Genomic DNA, 14,281 nt, shown 5'->3' on the forward strand with positions numbered 1-14,281 from the left:
GGAAATAAATGGGGAAACAGTGGAAACAGTGTCAGACTTTATTTTTGGGGGCTCCAAAATCACTGTGGATGGTGACTGCAGCCATGAAATTAAAGGACGCTTACGCCTTGGAAGAAAAGTTATGCCCAACCTAGATAGCATATTCAGAAGCAGAGACATTACTTTGCCGACTAAGGTCCGTCTAGTCAAGGCTATGGCTTTTCCAGTGGTCATGTATGGATGTGAGATTTGCACTGTGAAGAAAGCTGAGCACCGAAGAATTTATGCTTTTGAATTGTGATGTTGGAAAAGACTCTTCAGAGTCCCTTGGACTGCAAGGAGATCCAACCAATCCATTCTAAAGGAGATCAGTCCTGGGTGTTCATTCGAATGACTGATGCTAAAGCTGAAACTCCAATACTTTGGCCGCTTTGATGCGAAGAACTGACTCATTTGAAAAGACCCTGATGCTGGGAAAGATTGAAGGGAGGAGGAGAAGGGGATGACAGAGGATGAGATGGTTGGATGGCATCACTGACTCAATGGACATGAGTTTGAGTGAATTCCGGGAGTTGGTGATGGACAGGGAGGCCTGTTTGCTGCGGTCCATGGGGTTGCACAGAGTCGAACATGACTGAGCAACTGAACTGAACTGAACTCATCAGTGTTTTGTAGTTTTCAGCATACATATTGTGCTCCACATACTTTGTTAGAATTATATCTACATATTACCATGTTTTTAGAAGTATTATAAATTGTCTTAAAATTTTTTTATTTCTAATTCATCATTGTGCTTAGTCGCTCAGTCAAGTCCGACTCTTTGTGACCCTATGGACTGAAGCCTGCCAGGCTTCTCTGTCCATGGAATACTCTGGGCAAGAATACTGGAGTGGGTTGCCATGCCCTCCTCCAGGGGATCTTCCCAACCTAGGAGCTGAACCGAGGTCTCCCACATTGCAGGCAGATTCTTTACCATCTAAGCCACCAGGGATGGCCAAGAATACTGGAGTGTGTAGCCCATCCCTTCTCCAGGGGCTCTTCCCCATCCAGGAATCCAACTAGGGTCTCCTGCACTGCAGGTGGATTCTTTACCAGCTGACCTAATTTATTTTTTGTATGTTGATCTTGCGTTCTGTGACCTTCCTGAACTTGCTTATTACTTTTAGGAGTGTTTTTATCCCCCCAAGTAGAGTTTTAGGGTCAGTTTTGTTTTAAGACATTAAAAAATAAGAAAAATGTCCTTCATAGTTAGTTGTGCAGCTATTGTTTCTTTTGCTCTTCTGTCTGCATCATGTATAAAGTTTTATTTCTGGTTTAATTTTGATTTCACCTGAGAATTAAGGAAGAAAACATTTCAAAGACTTTATATTCTTTCATCAGTTTTTTTTGTATATGTGAATAAGTATATTTTCATTTTCTTTTTTTGAAAGGTATTTTTACTGAGTATAGAATTGTAGATGGACAAATTTACTTTCTTTTCAGTAACTGTAAAAATGATGTTCCACTTTGTTCTAGAATGATTGATTTTGGGCAAGAAAACTTCTCATAGCTGTGCTACAGCCTGAAAAGCAGTAAGCTTTGAGATAATTTTAGGCTCACATTTGTTTTCCCTGCTCAAGGACTGTTGTCATTGTTCTTTGATTCACTGGGTGAAAACCTTTGTTTTTCATTTAGTTAGTCTAGTTTTTTAGTTATTTCGTTCAGAAATAAATTTGGTTTATTTCACTGCATCTTGGAAAGAAGCAGAAGTTCAAAGACTTAAGAAATTAAATCTCAAAATTCCGTATAGAATGAAAGATTGAGATGTCTAGATGTATGTCATTCCAGTAATTGAAGTGTATGTCTTGTGTGGGGAAGCTAGACATTAGGTTTCTCATAGACAAGTGGGCTGATATTTATTTCACTGATTTAAAATAGAAATTTAATATGAGCTTATTAGAAACTTAAGCTAATTTGAAATAATATTTTGGAAGTCAGTTTTCATAGTTTATATAAAAATATTTTATGTGGTTGTTTAGTGTTAAGCCGGTTTATTTTTAAATTCAGTTTTTGGGGAAAATATTCTTTCAGGACTGGTTTTTCAGATGAACTTTTTAGTGAAACAGATTGTTAAAAGAGCCACTAGTTAGGGAAAATACTTGAATATGCTCGATCCTTTATTTCAGTTCCTTTAAGTGCCTGAGCCAAAAGCCTTTTGACTCATTGAAAAAATTTATAGTTATAGTAGGATAGAGCGGGGTTATCTTCTAGTGGTTTAGTTGACATCAGCCCTTTTGACTTATCTAAGGAATGGATAATGCAACTATTTGCCCCTTGATCTTTTTTAATCAGCACATAATTTGGTTGTATTTTGCACTATTGCTCATTCTTTCATTTTGTGGATCACAGAGTCATATCAAGTTTCCCCCAGTATTTTCTAAATGATAGTTTGTACTGATAACCAGGAGAAACTCTTGAAGGCACTTAAGATTGGCTATGGGCTTCCCTGGTGGCTTAGTCAGTAAAGAATCTGCCTGCAGTGCAGGAGACCTGGGTTCGATCCCTGGATTGGGAAAATCCCCTGGAGAAGGGAATTCACTCCAGTGTTGTTGCCTGGAGAATTCCATGGACAGAGGAGCCTGGCAGGCTACAGTCCTTGGGGTCACAAAGAGTCCTACAAGACTGAGTGACTTTCACTTTCAGGATTGGAGCTGGTACAGAAAGAAGGGCTCTCTGGCTGAGAAATTCAGGCTGCTTTGGTACTTTGGCTTTTTTTTTTTTTTTCCCCTCAGCCCCAGAGGCTGAGGTCGGTTGTCTCTGTCTTAGCAGTCCTATTACCCATTCCTAGTACATTTGTTTGAAAGCTTTGGATGTAGAATATAAACCATAGAAACAGAGCTGTTATGTGTATGTTAAGTTTTTTAGTTCATGAGAAATGGGGGAATTACAGATCTTGAATCCTGCTGTGTCAGTACAAAATTATACAGGAAAAAAAGATGTAACTAGGTTCTTTCTTTTCATTAGAAGAAAATATTGGTGAATGTTCATTAGGCCAGGGGCTGAGATTTCTGATTCCGAACATAACATACTGTAAAAGAAGTGGTCGTTGGTTTTGAGAAAATAGGGAACCTTTTACCTTAAAAACTGTAAAAAGTTTATTGGTAAGTGCAAACTGGGAAGAGGTATTCATTCTATAATAGCATTATATAAGAATCTTATATATGAATAGCACCTGACATCATTTAGGAGAAAGCTGTTCATAATCCAGTAAGTGTATATGTGTATAATCAGTAAACAGATTGATATTTCATGAAAGAAGTAATAACTTTAGCCAATAAATATTTGGAAAAATCATTAGAGAACTGAAAATGAGCACTGCTTGTGGAACATTATTTTGGTTTAGTTTTGTTCGTGCAGCTATCAGAAGCTTCAATTGTACTTTTCATTCAACTGTGAGGAACTTACTTTGAAAAAATATAAATAGGCCAAATTACGTTCATTGGTTAATGATAATAGTAAAAACTTGATTAACAGCCAGATACTCTAGATACAAATTATGGTTTAACCATTATTAAAATGATGTGAAGATAATTTTGGTGTAAATCTATCCACTTTGACACAGTAAACAGTGATATATAGAATGAAAGAAATAGTTTATAAACTGCATACGAAGATTTGTACTGTTTGCATATACAGTCATCCCTCCATATCCGAGGGGGATTGGTTTCAGGACCCCCACAGATACCAGAATCCATAGATGCTCAATTCCCTTAGATAAAATGGCTTAATACAGTTTGGCCCTCATATGAGCAAGTTCTGCATTCACGACTGTATGCATAGAACAAAGTCTGAAAGAGTATATTGATAGATTAGAAGTTTTTTTTTCTTTAAAACACTTATCTTTGGGGAAGGTCCTTAACTGTGTTGTAGTTTTTCTAGTTTTGAGATTGTTCATTTATTTAATAATTTCTAGGTGCCTATTGCATATTAAAAGTTTAAAAATTCAAGGTTGATTATTTTCAGTGGAGCTCATGATCTTGAATGTAATATATGCCCCCCCCCCCCACAGCGAAGTGTAATGCCTTCCTTTTTATGTGCATTTATTGTTTTAGCAAATGTGTGTAAGGCACATGGCTTCCCAGGTGACTCAGTGGTAAAGAGCCTGCCTGCCAATGCAGAAGACACGGGTTTGATCCTTGGATCAGGAAGATCTTGAGGAGGGCATGGCAACCCACTCCAGTATTCTTGCCTGGAGAATCCCATAGAAGGAGGAGCCTGCGGGCTCCCATGGGGTCACAAAGAGTCAGACGTAACTTAGTACACACACACACATACATATATAGTCATTTATACATAGGAGCAGTAGTGTTTTTCTGTCACAGGTGGCTTTTGAATATGGGAACTTGATTTTTTTGTTTTGTTTTATTTTGCTGTTGTGTGTGTGTGTGTCTTTTGGGGAGGAGGGGATATGATTGCTTTTTATATGGTTTAAAATAAGGCAAGGTAAGAAAGTATAGTAAAGAACTGAGGCTAAATCTTCCTTGTGGGATGGTGGGAGCAGGAAGTAGTGGTCTCGTGTGTTGCTTTTGTTTGGTGTGAAGGTAGAGTTGTAGAAGGAACTGGGTGTTGGAGTGTTAAGAGGAAGAGCTGCTTATGCAGGTCCTCTTTGTTGCAAATGACTTTAGGTCCTAGGCATGGCCTGAATTTAACACCTTACTGCAAGCTCTGGAACTCTGCTGTTTGAATCCAACTTCTCGTAGTTATTAGCTCTGTGACCTTATGCACAGGGTTTACTTTATGCCTCAGTTTCCCTATCTGTGAAGTAGGGTCTCCCTATCTTATAGAGTAATTGTGAGGATTAAATGAATAAGTATATGTAAAGTGCTTAGAATAGTGCATGGTACGTATCAAGAGCTCAGATATTAGTTATCAGCATTTGAGGTACGAAATTATCTAGTTTGATTTCAGTAGTGTAGTTCTGTGAAAATGTTACATTTTCAATCATTTATTTGTAAAGAATGGTACTTAATTAAGGTGCTATGATATTTTCTTGAGTGATGCTTTCTTGCTGAATGTAGAGTCCAGAGGCTGAGAAATTCAAAATTGAGGTTGATATGCTTAAATTTGGTTAACTGACTTTGTTTTCATGCAAAAGATGGGTATGTATTGAAAGTTGGAGTGAGGGAGGTAGTGTAGAGTAACAAATGTGTAAGTTCTTTTATCTTCTTTAAAATATCAGGTATAAGTGACAGTTAACTAGATTTCTTTTAATTTTCATTTATCCTGTAGGTATGTGTTAATGATTATTTCATTAGACTGCTTCTTTTTGTTGTTTGTTTTAAATGAGAAAAGAAGGCTGCATACTTATTTATTTCTTGTATAAAAGAATTCTCAGAGGCAATCAGTTTTGGGCTGCTCAGACTGTTTCAGGAACTTGGGCTCCTGTTTTTCTACTTTCTAGCCTCAGCTTGTAGCTTCTACCACTTGGGTAATTTCCAGTTAGGGATCCCATTGGCCAGAACTTAATTATCAGGCCACACCCACAGTGATGACTGGGGACCCCAGTATTCTGTGTTAGCATATGTCTAATTGAATTTAGAGGTTCTGTTAACAGAGGAAAAGCGGATATCAAGGACACCTAGAATCTGAAGCAAGTTTATATAAACACTGTTCATATAAATATCTAAATATTAACACTAAAGTTGGAAAAATATACGTGCTTGCATCTGCACAAAATAATCTTGAATATAATAAGTTTTTACACTTGTTGCTTCAGGGAAAGGGGACTGGGTGGCTTGGATCAGGAATGGGAGACCTTACTACATACCCTTTAGAATTGGTAATGTGTTAATTTTAACTTAAATAGTAAATGAAATTAAAAAGAGAAATATGAAAGTCTGATACATAAGTTCAAGAATAGATGTCATTAAGAATCAATAATACTTGATTATCATTTTAATTGTGTAACTTTGTTTATATATGGTGTGTTGAAATTTCAAAAAATGGTTTAGACTCAGGTACTTTCAACCTTTTCAGATTCCTAAGGTATTTTAAAAATGGGCAAAGTCATCACTGAGTGTCTGGGAAGGGGAAGAATTCTGATTTATGAGACAGATTTCTGAGAAGACTCTGAGAAGCATTAATGAAGCAGACATTTTTATGGTTTTGGGGGAGAAGTTCAAGATAGTGTATTTAGAAATTCTGGAAATTCAAAGTGAATAAACTGCAATCATGGATGTAAGTCAAGAGAGATGCATTCACATATACACATGTCTGTCTGTTGGTATGTATTATATAATACTACACATTGTGTGCTTATATTCGAGAAGCCCAAGGCATCTTTAAAAAATGCAGAATTGTATCCAAAGTAAGACGTCTTCTTTTTATCCCCACAAAGATAACCTTAGTAATTTATTCTTTAATTCTTTACATTAATATGAGCCAAAGAAAGATGACCCATTTAGGGGATTCCCTGGCAGTCAGTGGTTAGGACTCAGAGCCTTCACTGCTGACGGTGCTGGTTCCATCCCTGGTTAGGGAACTAGGATCCCACAGCCACATGGTGTGGCCAAAAAAACGCCCCCAAAGGTGGCCTATTTAATTTTTGGTACATTAAGTGTTACTCCTTTCTGATTGAACTGAATTAAACTTGCTTGTTAGTTATACCCATTCATTGGTCTGATGTCTGGAGCTATCCAGACTGCAGTTAATCTTTTCTCCTAAGTGACAGCTTTTAAAATATTTAAGTAAAGTTGAAGCATCCCTGATGATTCTCCTCAGCTCAACTCAGTTAAAATAATTTTCATATGATAGTTTATCCGTCTTTCACCATACTTATAACATTCTTTATGTTCAGTTCAGTCGCTCAGTTGTCTCCGACTCTCTGTGACCCCATGAATCGCAGCACGCCAGGCCTCCCTGTCCATCACCAACTCCCGGAGTTCATTCAGACTCACGTCCATTGAGTCCATGATGCCATCCAGCCATCTCAGCCTCTGTCGTCCCCTTCTCCTCCTGCCCCTAATCCCTCCCAGCATCAGAGTCTTTTCCAATGAGTCAACTCTTCACATGAGGTGGCCAAAGTACTGGAGTTTCAGCTTTAGCATCATTCCTTCCAAAGAAATCCCAGGGCTGATCTCCCTCAGAATGGACTGGTTCGATCTCCTTGCAGTCCAAGGGACTCTCAAGAGTCTTCTCCAACACCACAGTTCAAAAGCATCAGTTCTTCGGTGCTCAGCCTTCTTCACAGTCCAACTCTCACATCCATACATGACCACAGGAAAAACCATAGCCTTGACTAGATGATGGAACTACCTGTTAAAGTGTGGCATGCAGAACTTAAAAGATAATTTTAGAAATCTGGTCAGAGCAGACTCTGGTGAGCTGATTATTGTTGTTGATCTATATAATGTGCTTCATTATTTTGGACCATGAATACATTTTTAGTAGCCCTATTTCATGGGTGGCATATTGACCTGTAGTTGGCTTCAGTTCCTTAATCTTTTGTATGTAGTCAGCTGCTAAATTGTCTTTAACATCTGTGTCTGCTTTTAGAAATTGTGGGCAGGACTGTATGCTTGCTTTTATTATATTCAACCTAAAAGTTTGGTTCATTTAAAAACCATTGGTTCATTTAACATATCAGTAATTTATATCTTAATGGGAATGAGTTTAACTAACTACTAAGATTAATTCTTAGCATCCTGACTTGCAGCTATTAAGGAATGGAAATGTAAGACAAAGAAGAGGTCACTTGAGAACCTAAAATAATAACATGACATTGCTTCATTAATTCAAGAAATATTTATTAAGTCCCTATCATGTGATCATGGGTTGGGATATGGCCCTTCCCCTGACGGAGCTTACAGTTGGGGGAGGCAGTAAGCATCTGGGAACCTGATGGAAGAGGAAGGGCTTCAGAATAGGAACCACCGAACTAGGACTGTGTTGAGATAGGTGGTGCAGTGGTAGAGAGTCTGCCTGCCAATGCAGGAGACTGTGGAGGGGTCCCCTGGAGAAGGAAATGGCAACCCACTCCAGTATTCTTGCCTGGAGAATCCAATGGACAGAGGAGCCTGGCGGACTGCAGTCCATGGGCCCCAAAGACTCAGACGTGACTGAGCATGCAAAAAATGCTAGAAGAAAGAATGAAAAAGAAAGAAAAAAAAGGAAACCATTGAGGTATTTAAATGTACATTAGTTTTCTCTACCATTTGTATGTTCAGGTACTTAGCTAATCTTTCAGATTGGAAAAAAAATTGTTTGTTTAGATGTTGCTTAACAGTTCTAAAATAGGAACAACTCATTTTAGCTAGGCACTTACCAAGCTTATCATAAAGTACTTTAATGCTTAAAATAAAAAGGCAAATTATTTGTCTTTTTTTTTTATGAGCTCTAATCTTTCAAAGTTTAGAAATAGAGGATAATGATAGTATTCTGAGATTTTTTTCACATAATAAAAGCAAAGCAGCTACCAAGCACAAACTATATTGAACATTGTGAATAATAGCACTGTAGTGAGAGGAAGACATCTAGTCTTTCTGCTTAGCTGGGAGAATCTTTGTTGTTTTTTAGTGGCTAAGTCATGTCTGACTCTTTTGTAACCCTACGGACTATAGCTCACCAAGCTCCTCTTTCTGTGAGATTCTCCAGGCAAGAATACTGGAGTGGGTTTCCACTTCCTCCTCCAGTGGATCTTCCCGACCCAGGGATTGAACCCACGTCTCTGTATTGGCAGGCAGATTCTTTACCACTGAGCCACCTGGGAAGACTGGGAGAATCTTTACTCTCCTTTGATTCTAGTATTTAATGATTAACTTTGTTTTCCTTCTCAATTTTTTTTTCTAGTAATTAGTAAAGATTACAGGAATGTAAGCGCCTAACTATAAACAACTACAGGATTTAAAAGTGATTTTTAGGGAGGGTTTTGCTCATCGCTTAGTGCAAGATATACCTATAACTTACAAGAAATTTTTGCTTTCTTAGTGTTTAGCATATGAGTTGAGAATTTATTGTTTTTAAGCTTTAAAAATTATCTAGTCTACACTGTCCATTAGCCAGGCATCTATATGTAGCCATGTCTCTATATGTAGCCATGTGTCTAATTTAAATACAAATTAAAATGGAATAATTTTAAAATTTGCTTGTCTTGCACTGGTCATGTTTCAAGTGCTCGATAACTACGTATGTCTAATGGCTACCATGTTGGGCAGCACAAGTTATGGAACATTTTTGTCATTGCAGAACATGCTCTATTGAATGATGCTGATCTGGGGAAAATGGTTTTCATTAAAATTTCTGAGTATCTTTACACTGAACACTGAAAGTACTATGAATCCTAGAGGAAAGGGAATGATTTTACTTGTGCACATTAAAAAAATTTTTTTAAGGGGAAAATATAAAAGTAACCCCTTTAACAAATATTTTTACTTAATAGAAGTTTGCCTGAACTTTTTCTGAATCTAAACTAACTGCATATCTTCTGTGTTTAAAATTAGCCCATTATTGAAACTTTTATTATAAAAATACTGTTTCATTCTAGATTATTTTATGAGTTAGTAGTATTGGAAACTTGCTCCATTTATTTACTTTCCTTTAAATGCTTTTAAAAAATTGTTTGCCTGTATCTAATGTCAGTGTTTACCTTAAACACTTCAAATGAATTCATGAGATTTCACCATGAAATGGTGACACGGGTGCTTGGAATCTTTATTCTGCCTTTTTGCTCATCTTCATTTCGTTTGATATTTGCCTCTGTCAGCATCATCTTCAACCAATCAACATTTAGTTGGTAGGTTTAGGTACATGCTGGCTTTGTTGGAAATTATTGTGACTCTCTTTCATCAAGTCCAAGTGTATTGGTATGTGAGTTGTTCATTCTCATTTTTACCTGGTGTGGTTTGTGATGATCAGAGTTGTGTATAGTACTCACTGTAGATGTGTTCCTTTGTTTTTTGGGAAGTGGAAGATAGGTAATAGAGTATCATGGTAGTGGTATCAGTGTTTGGTGATAGAGGCCATACAGAATGTTGCCATCTTTTTGCTTAGATTATTAAAACTTCATGTTTATGTCTTGAATCCTTTTTCACCATGAAACTTTATTTGCTTGTAAAGTTAATGCTAATCATCCATAAGAAATTATCAGAGAGGAGTAGCAAAAGTTTCTAAATATCTTACTAAGATTTTAAAAAACAAAGACTATAACTAGCTTTATTTATGCCATTTTTAGCTTTAAAAAGTCAATTTATTTAGTGTAAAATTAAGAATTGTCATAGTCCTATAATTTTATAAATTTCATTGATACTAAAAACACAAAAGTAAATTATGAAAAACACAGAAGTAAATTATATTTTCGTACTCTAACCATCTGCTATATCAGATTATATGTGACTTAAATAAAGAGGATCTTGAAATTTCACTCTTACCAATTATAGTAATTTCTGAGATGTCAGTGTAGCATTCAGACTCTTTTATAAGGAGACAGCGGAGAAGGCAGTGGCACCCCACTCCAGTACTCTTGCCTGAAAATCCCATGGACGGAGGAGCCTGGTAGGCTGCAGTCCATGGGGTCGCTGAGGGTCGGACACGACTGAGCGACTTCACTTTCACTTTTCACTTTCATGCATTGGAGAAGGAAGTGGCAACCCACTCCAGTGTTCTTGCCTGGAGAATCCCAGGGATGGGGATCCTGGCGGTCTGCTGTCTATGGGGTTGCACAGAGTCGGACACGACTGAAGCGACTTAGCAGCAAGTAGAAGGTAGAGAAACAATTACTAAGTGCTAAGCACTGTGATGAACCCTTAAGAGAAGTCTTCTAATTTTAATTCTTTAGTAAGCCCTTTTGAGTGTTATTAAAACTGAAAATCAGAGAGGATAAGTTCCCTAGGATCTCCTGTAGCTAATGACAACTGGAATTTGTCAAACTCCAGAATTCTCTTCTTCCCATCATTCATTTTTTCCCCTGTACTCTCTTGGATTACAAAAAAAGAATGATATCCTTAAAATATGATTTTCTTCAGGGAAGAAGCAGTAAGAGTGAGAACATATGCATGTATTGGAGTGGGGGTAAAATTTGGAATAGAGTTAAGAGTTGGTGGGTTTGAAGTGTATTGTTAAGATAATTGAAAGACAGTTTATATGGTAGTTTAAATGGGTAAAGGTTATGGTAAAAAGTAGCTCCTCAGTATAAATGGTAGTTATTATTACTCTGGAGATTCTGTGAATTCTCACATAAATCAATAAAGTTCTTCCCATCTTTGGATATATTTGTTTATATCAACACGGACCACAGTAAAAATTTAGATTTACAGCTAGTGAATAAAGCTATCAAAGCGCTCCTTCATTATCTTCTTTGGCAAATATTTCCATCTAACAGCTAGGAAAAGGACTTATGCCATAATTAGTGGCTCTTTTAATAAACATGTAGGTATTTTAGAAGATTGATGCTTTGGCTGTATCTGAGGTAGAAATAAAATATATTGATTTCTAATCTCAGGAAGGAAATGCATTTTAGGGTTTTGTCTTTTTCTTAAATGTTTGTGTTTTTTTTCTAGGCTGTTCGCTGCTACGAATCTCTAATCTTAAAAGCTGAAGGAAAAGTGGAGTCTGATTTCTTTTGTCAATTAGGTCACTTCAACCTCTTATTGGAAGATTATCCAAAAGGTAATTTTTCCCCTTGTTAATTACTGTTTGGTTTATATATGTATTCAAAATAATTGTAATCGTACTCTGTCGAAGGTATTACTGTTCTTACTTCCAAGAAATTGCAAGCTTATGAACACCCCTAAACAATGAGAAAAAAAAAAGTAGAAAAAATGGAAATGGGAAAAGTTCACACGACTCCATGTAAATCAGGAAGTTGACCATTCAGCTAAATGATAACCACCTACATGTGTACTGCTGTTTTATTTTGCCATGTGAAAGGAGCCTGTGTTTTAAAGGCTTGACCATAATAGAAAGTGAGCCATTGATGGACAAGTTTGGGAAAGTAACACAAACCCTGCATTTCTCTTCTTTATCTTTTAACTTCCATTTTAGCTTGAAAATATTTGAATGAAAATCTGATCTGTAGCCATGTTATTATAAAGGTAAGTAACAGAGAAGGTCACACATGAGCTTGAGCAGTGGATAAAACATTTTTTTTATTCATTTGAAGATTTTTTTTCCTGTTGGAAATAAGTGAGTTAAATAACTGAAGGTAGTCCCCAAGATACATCCTTTTTATGCTACCAAGCTGCTGACACAGGCCACTTAACTATCCACTTGGGAAGTTAAAAGCACCCGGAAATACCATACACCTCAGTACCAAAGGCAAAAATCCATAGCAAACCAGTAACATTTTATAACCAATAACATTTTAACACTTCGATGATAGTAAACATTTTAGTGGGAGTGGATGGACTTATGCTTGTTTTCCACAAATGTATTTAGTAGGCTGAAAAACTAGAAGGTTGTTTCAGGGCCAGAGCAAAGGATTGTTAATGTTTAATTATGCCTCTTTTATAATAGGTCAAATACTTTCCTAATGAAAATGTGATTTTACTTTGAGACAGGTATACCATGGAGTTTGAAGTTAGGCTTATTTCCCAGTTCAGCTCTACGGTTCAATTGCATTACTTTTAACAGATTATATAAACATCCCTAAGCTTCTGTCTATAATCTGTAAAAGGAGGGGAGGAAGTACTAGCTACTCAGGTGTTTTGGGATTCCTCTGTGAAACTGGTTAGTACTTAGGAAAATGACTTCAGGATAATAGGTATTAACAATTAGTTAATCTATTGGATGTTTTAATGTTAATTAAAACAGTTACTTAAAGGAAACCATTATACAAAAGAAATAATACAGAGTTCTGTGCAGTTTGATTTTTCAGTGCTGTGCTTTGTGCTTGGAGACTGCACTAGTTTTAGAGCATATAGACAGAGACCCAGACTTAGGTTTGCATATGAGGCTGTATGTCCTTATTGCTTAGTGGTCATTTAAAAACTATTTATATTAGCTCTTAAAACTTTATTCATCTATGGATTTAGCAGCGTTTTCCTTTTATAAAATGTTTGGCTGTGAAGGTAATGAGAAGTGTAGGGGATATTTGTTTTAAAGGTGGGATGGGAGTATATTGCAACTAGACAGTGTTGACAGCCTAGTTGGTAGGAATAATCTAAATAGACGGGAGAGGAGAAGGATAACCTAAGGATTTAAGCCTTTGAAAAGATCTACTCTGTGACCCATTTACTTTCTGTGTAGATGAACTGGCCATTGATAAGTAGGCAGTAGGTTGATTGTAATAGGAAGAAGAGGAAGGAGAGAATGGATGCAGAGGCATACATTTGTATTTCAGATTTCAAGCTGATGGCTTCTTAGGAAATAAGATGTGAGTTGTTTGAATTCATCCTTGAGGCTTTATTGACCGCATTCCCACTTTAAAAAAAAATCCTTTAAAAATACTTAATTACTGAATTCTTTGTATCCATTCTCTTCATTGTCTTGCTATAAGTCCCAGACTAGAGCCAGTCTCTAGTAACCACTTAGACACACCGTCACCATCACTGCAAATTTATGGAGTCATTTGTTACCTTAAGGCTACTCCTCCTTTTTTCATTGAAAACATTGCAAGATGAGAACCTTCCCAGCTCCAGCTAAATGTTTATTTTTAGAGAACAGATTATAAACCATAACTTCTTGGGGAATAAACATAAACCACTCAGTGAACATGTGAGTAAACCGCTCAGATGTATTTATGTAGGAGATTTACTAGCCCTGTTTATTCTGAGGGACAGTTCTTTATATATTGTTCTCAGTCCTCTTGTATGTGAAGTTTTCTGAGTTTGAGGTTCCTTATGAAAAACTGCTTCTACTTTTGGAGTAGAAAATGGTAGAACCTGTTTTGTGAATATTTTGTACTGTGGTTTTTCTGCCCTTATTTCTTATTCTGATCTCATCTGCTTCCTTTAAGATATGATAGGATGAATTTCTAAAAATTTCTGATCTGTATATAGTATACTTCGGTTATCATTTCTGTCACGGATTGATTCATTAAAAATTATCTTTTCTGTCATTTCAGAGGAATTTGGAGTAGATGGAAAACAGGCCCTTTTTTTTTAACTCTTGTGGTTGGTAGTATTTATGAAGAATTTAAAAATTTCTGTCACTTGATTTGGCCATTTGGTTTCTAGGAATTTATCCTAAAAAAAGTAATAGGGTAGAGAATTGTGGGAAAATGGAGGATGGAGGCTCATTGCACTTAGCTTCATGTTGGTTGGATTCCTCTGAAGTGAGTTTAGCTTACAAGATGTTTAGAAAGGAGTACCTTTAGGACAACACTTATGTG

The 14,281-nt window shown here is 36.7% G+C and overlaps 1 protein-coding gene across 9 annotated transcripts in view; it reads left to right on the plus strand.

The window, feature by feature from the left end:
* Positions 1-14,281, plus strand: part of KDM6A (lysine demethylase 6A) — a 181,131-nt gene that overhangs the window by 48,959 nt on the left and 117,891 nt on the right. For all 9 annotated transcript variants that reach the window (XM_018043771.1, XM_018043764.1, XM_018043765.1 and 6 more), the window contains exon 3: positions 11,511-11,619. In XM_018043771.1, the coding sequence (XP_017899260.1) occupies positions 11,511-11,619 (109 nt within the window). The remainder of the gene's footprint in view (positions 1-11,510; positions 11,620-14,281) is intronic.

The sequence above is a fragment of the Capra hircus genome (genome assembly GCF_001704415.2).
Source record: "Capra hircus breed San Clemente chromosome X unlocalized genomic scaffold, ASM170441v1, whole genome shotgun sequence".
In the NCBI taxonomy this organism is placed as follows: domain Eukaryota; kingdom Metazoa; phylum Chordata; class Mammalia; order Artiodactyla; family Bovidae; genus Capra; species Capra hircus.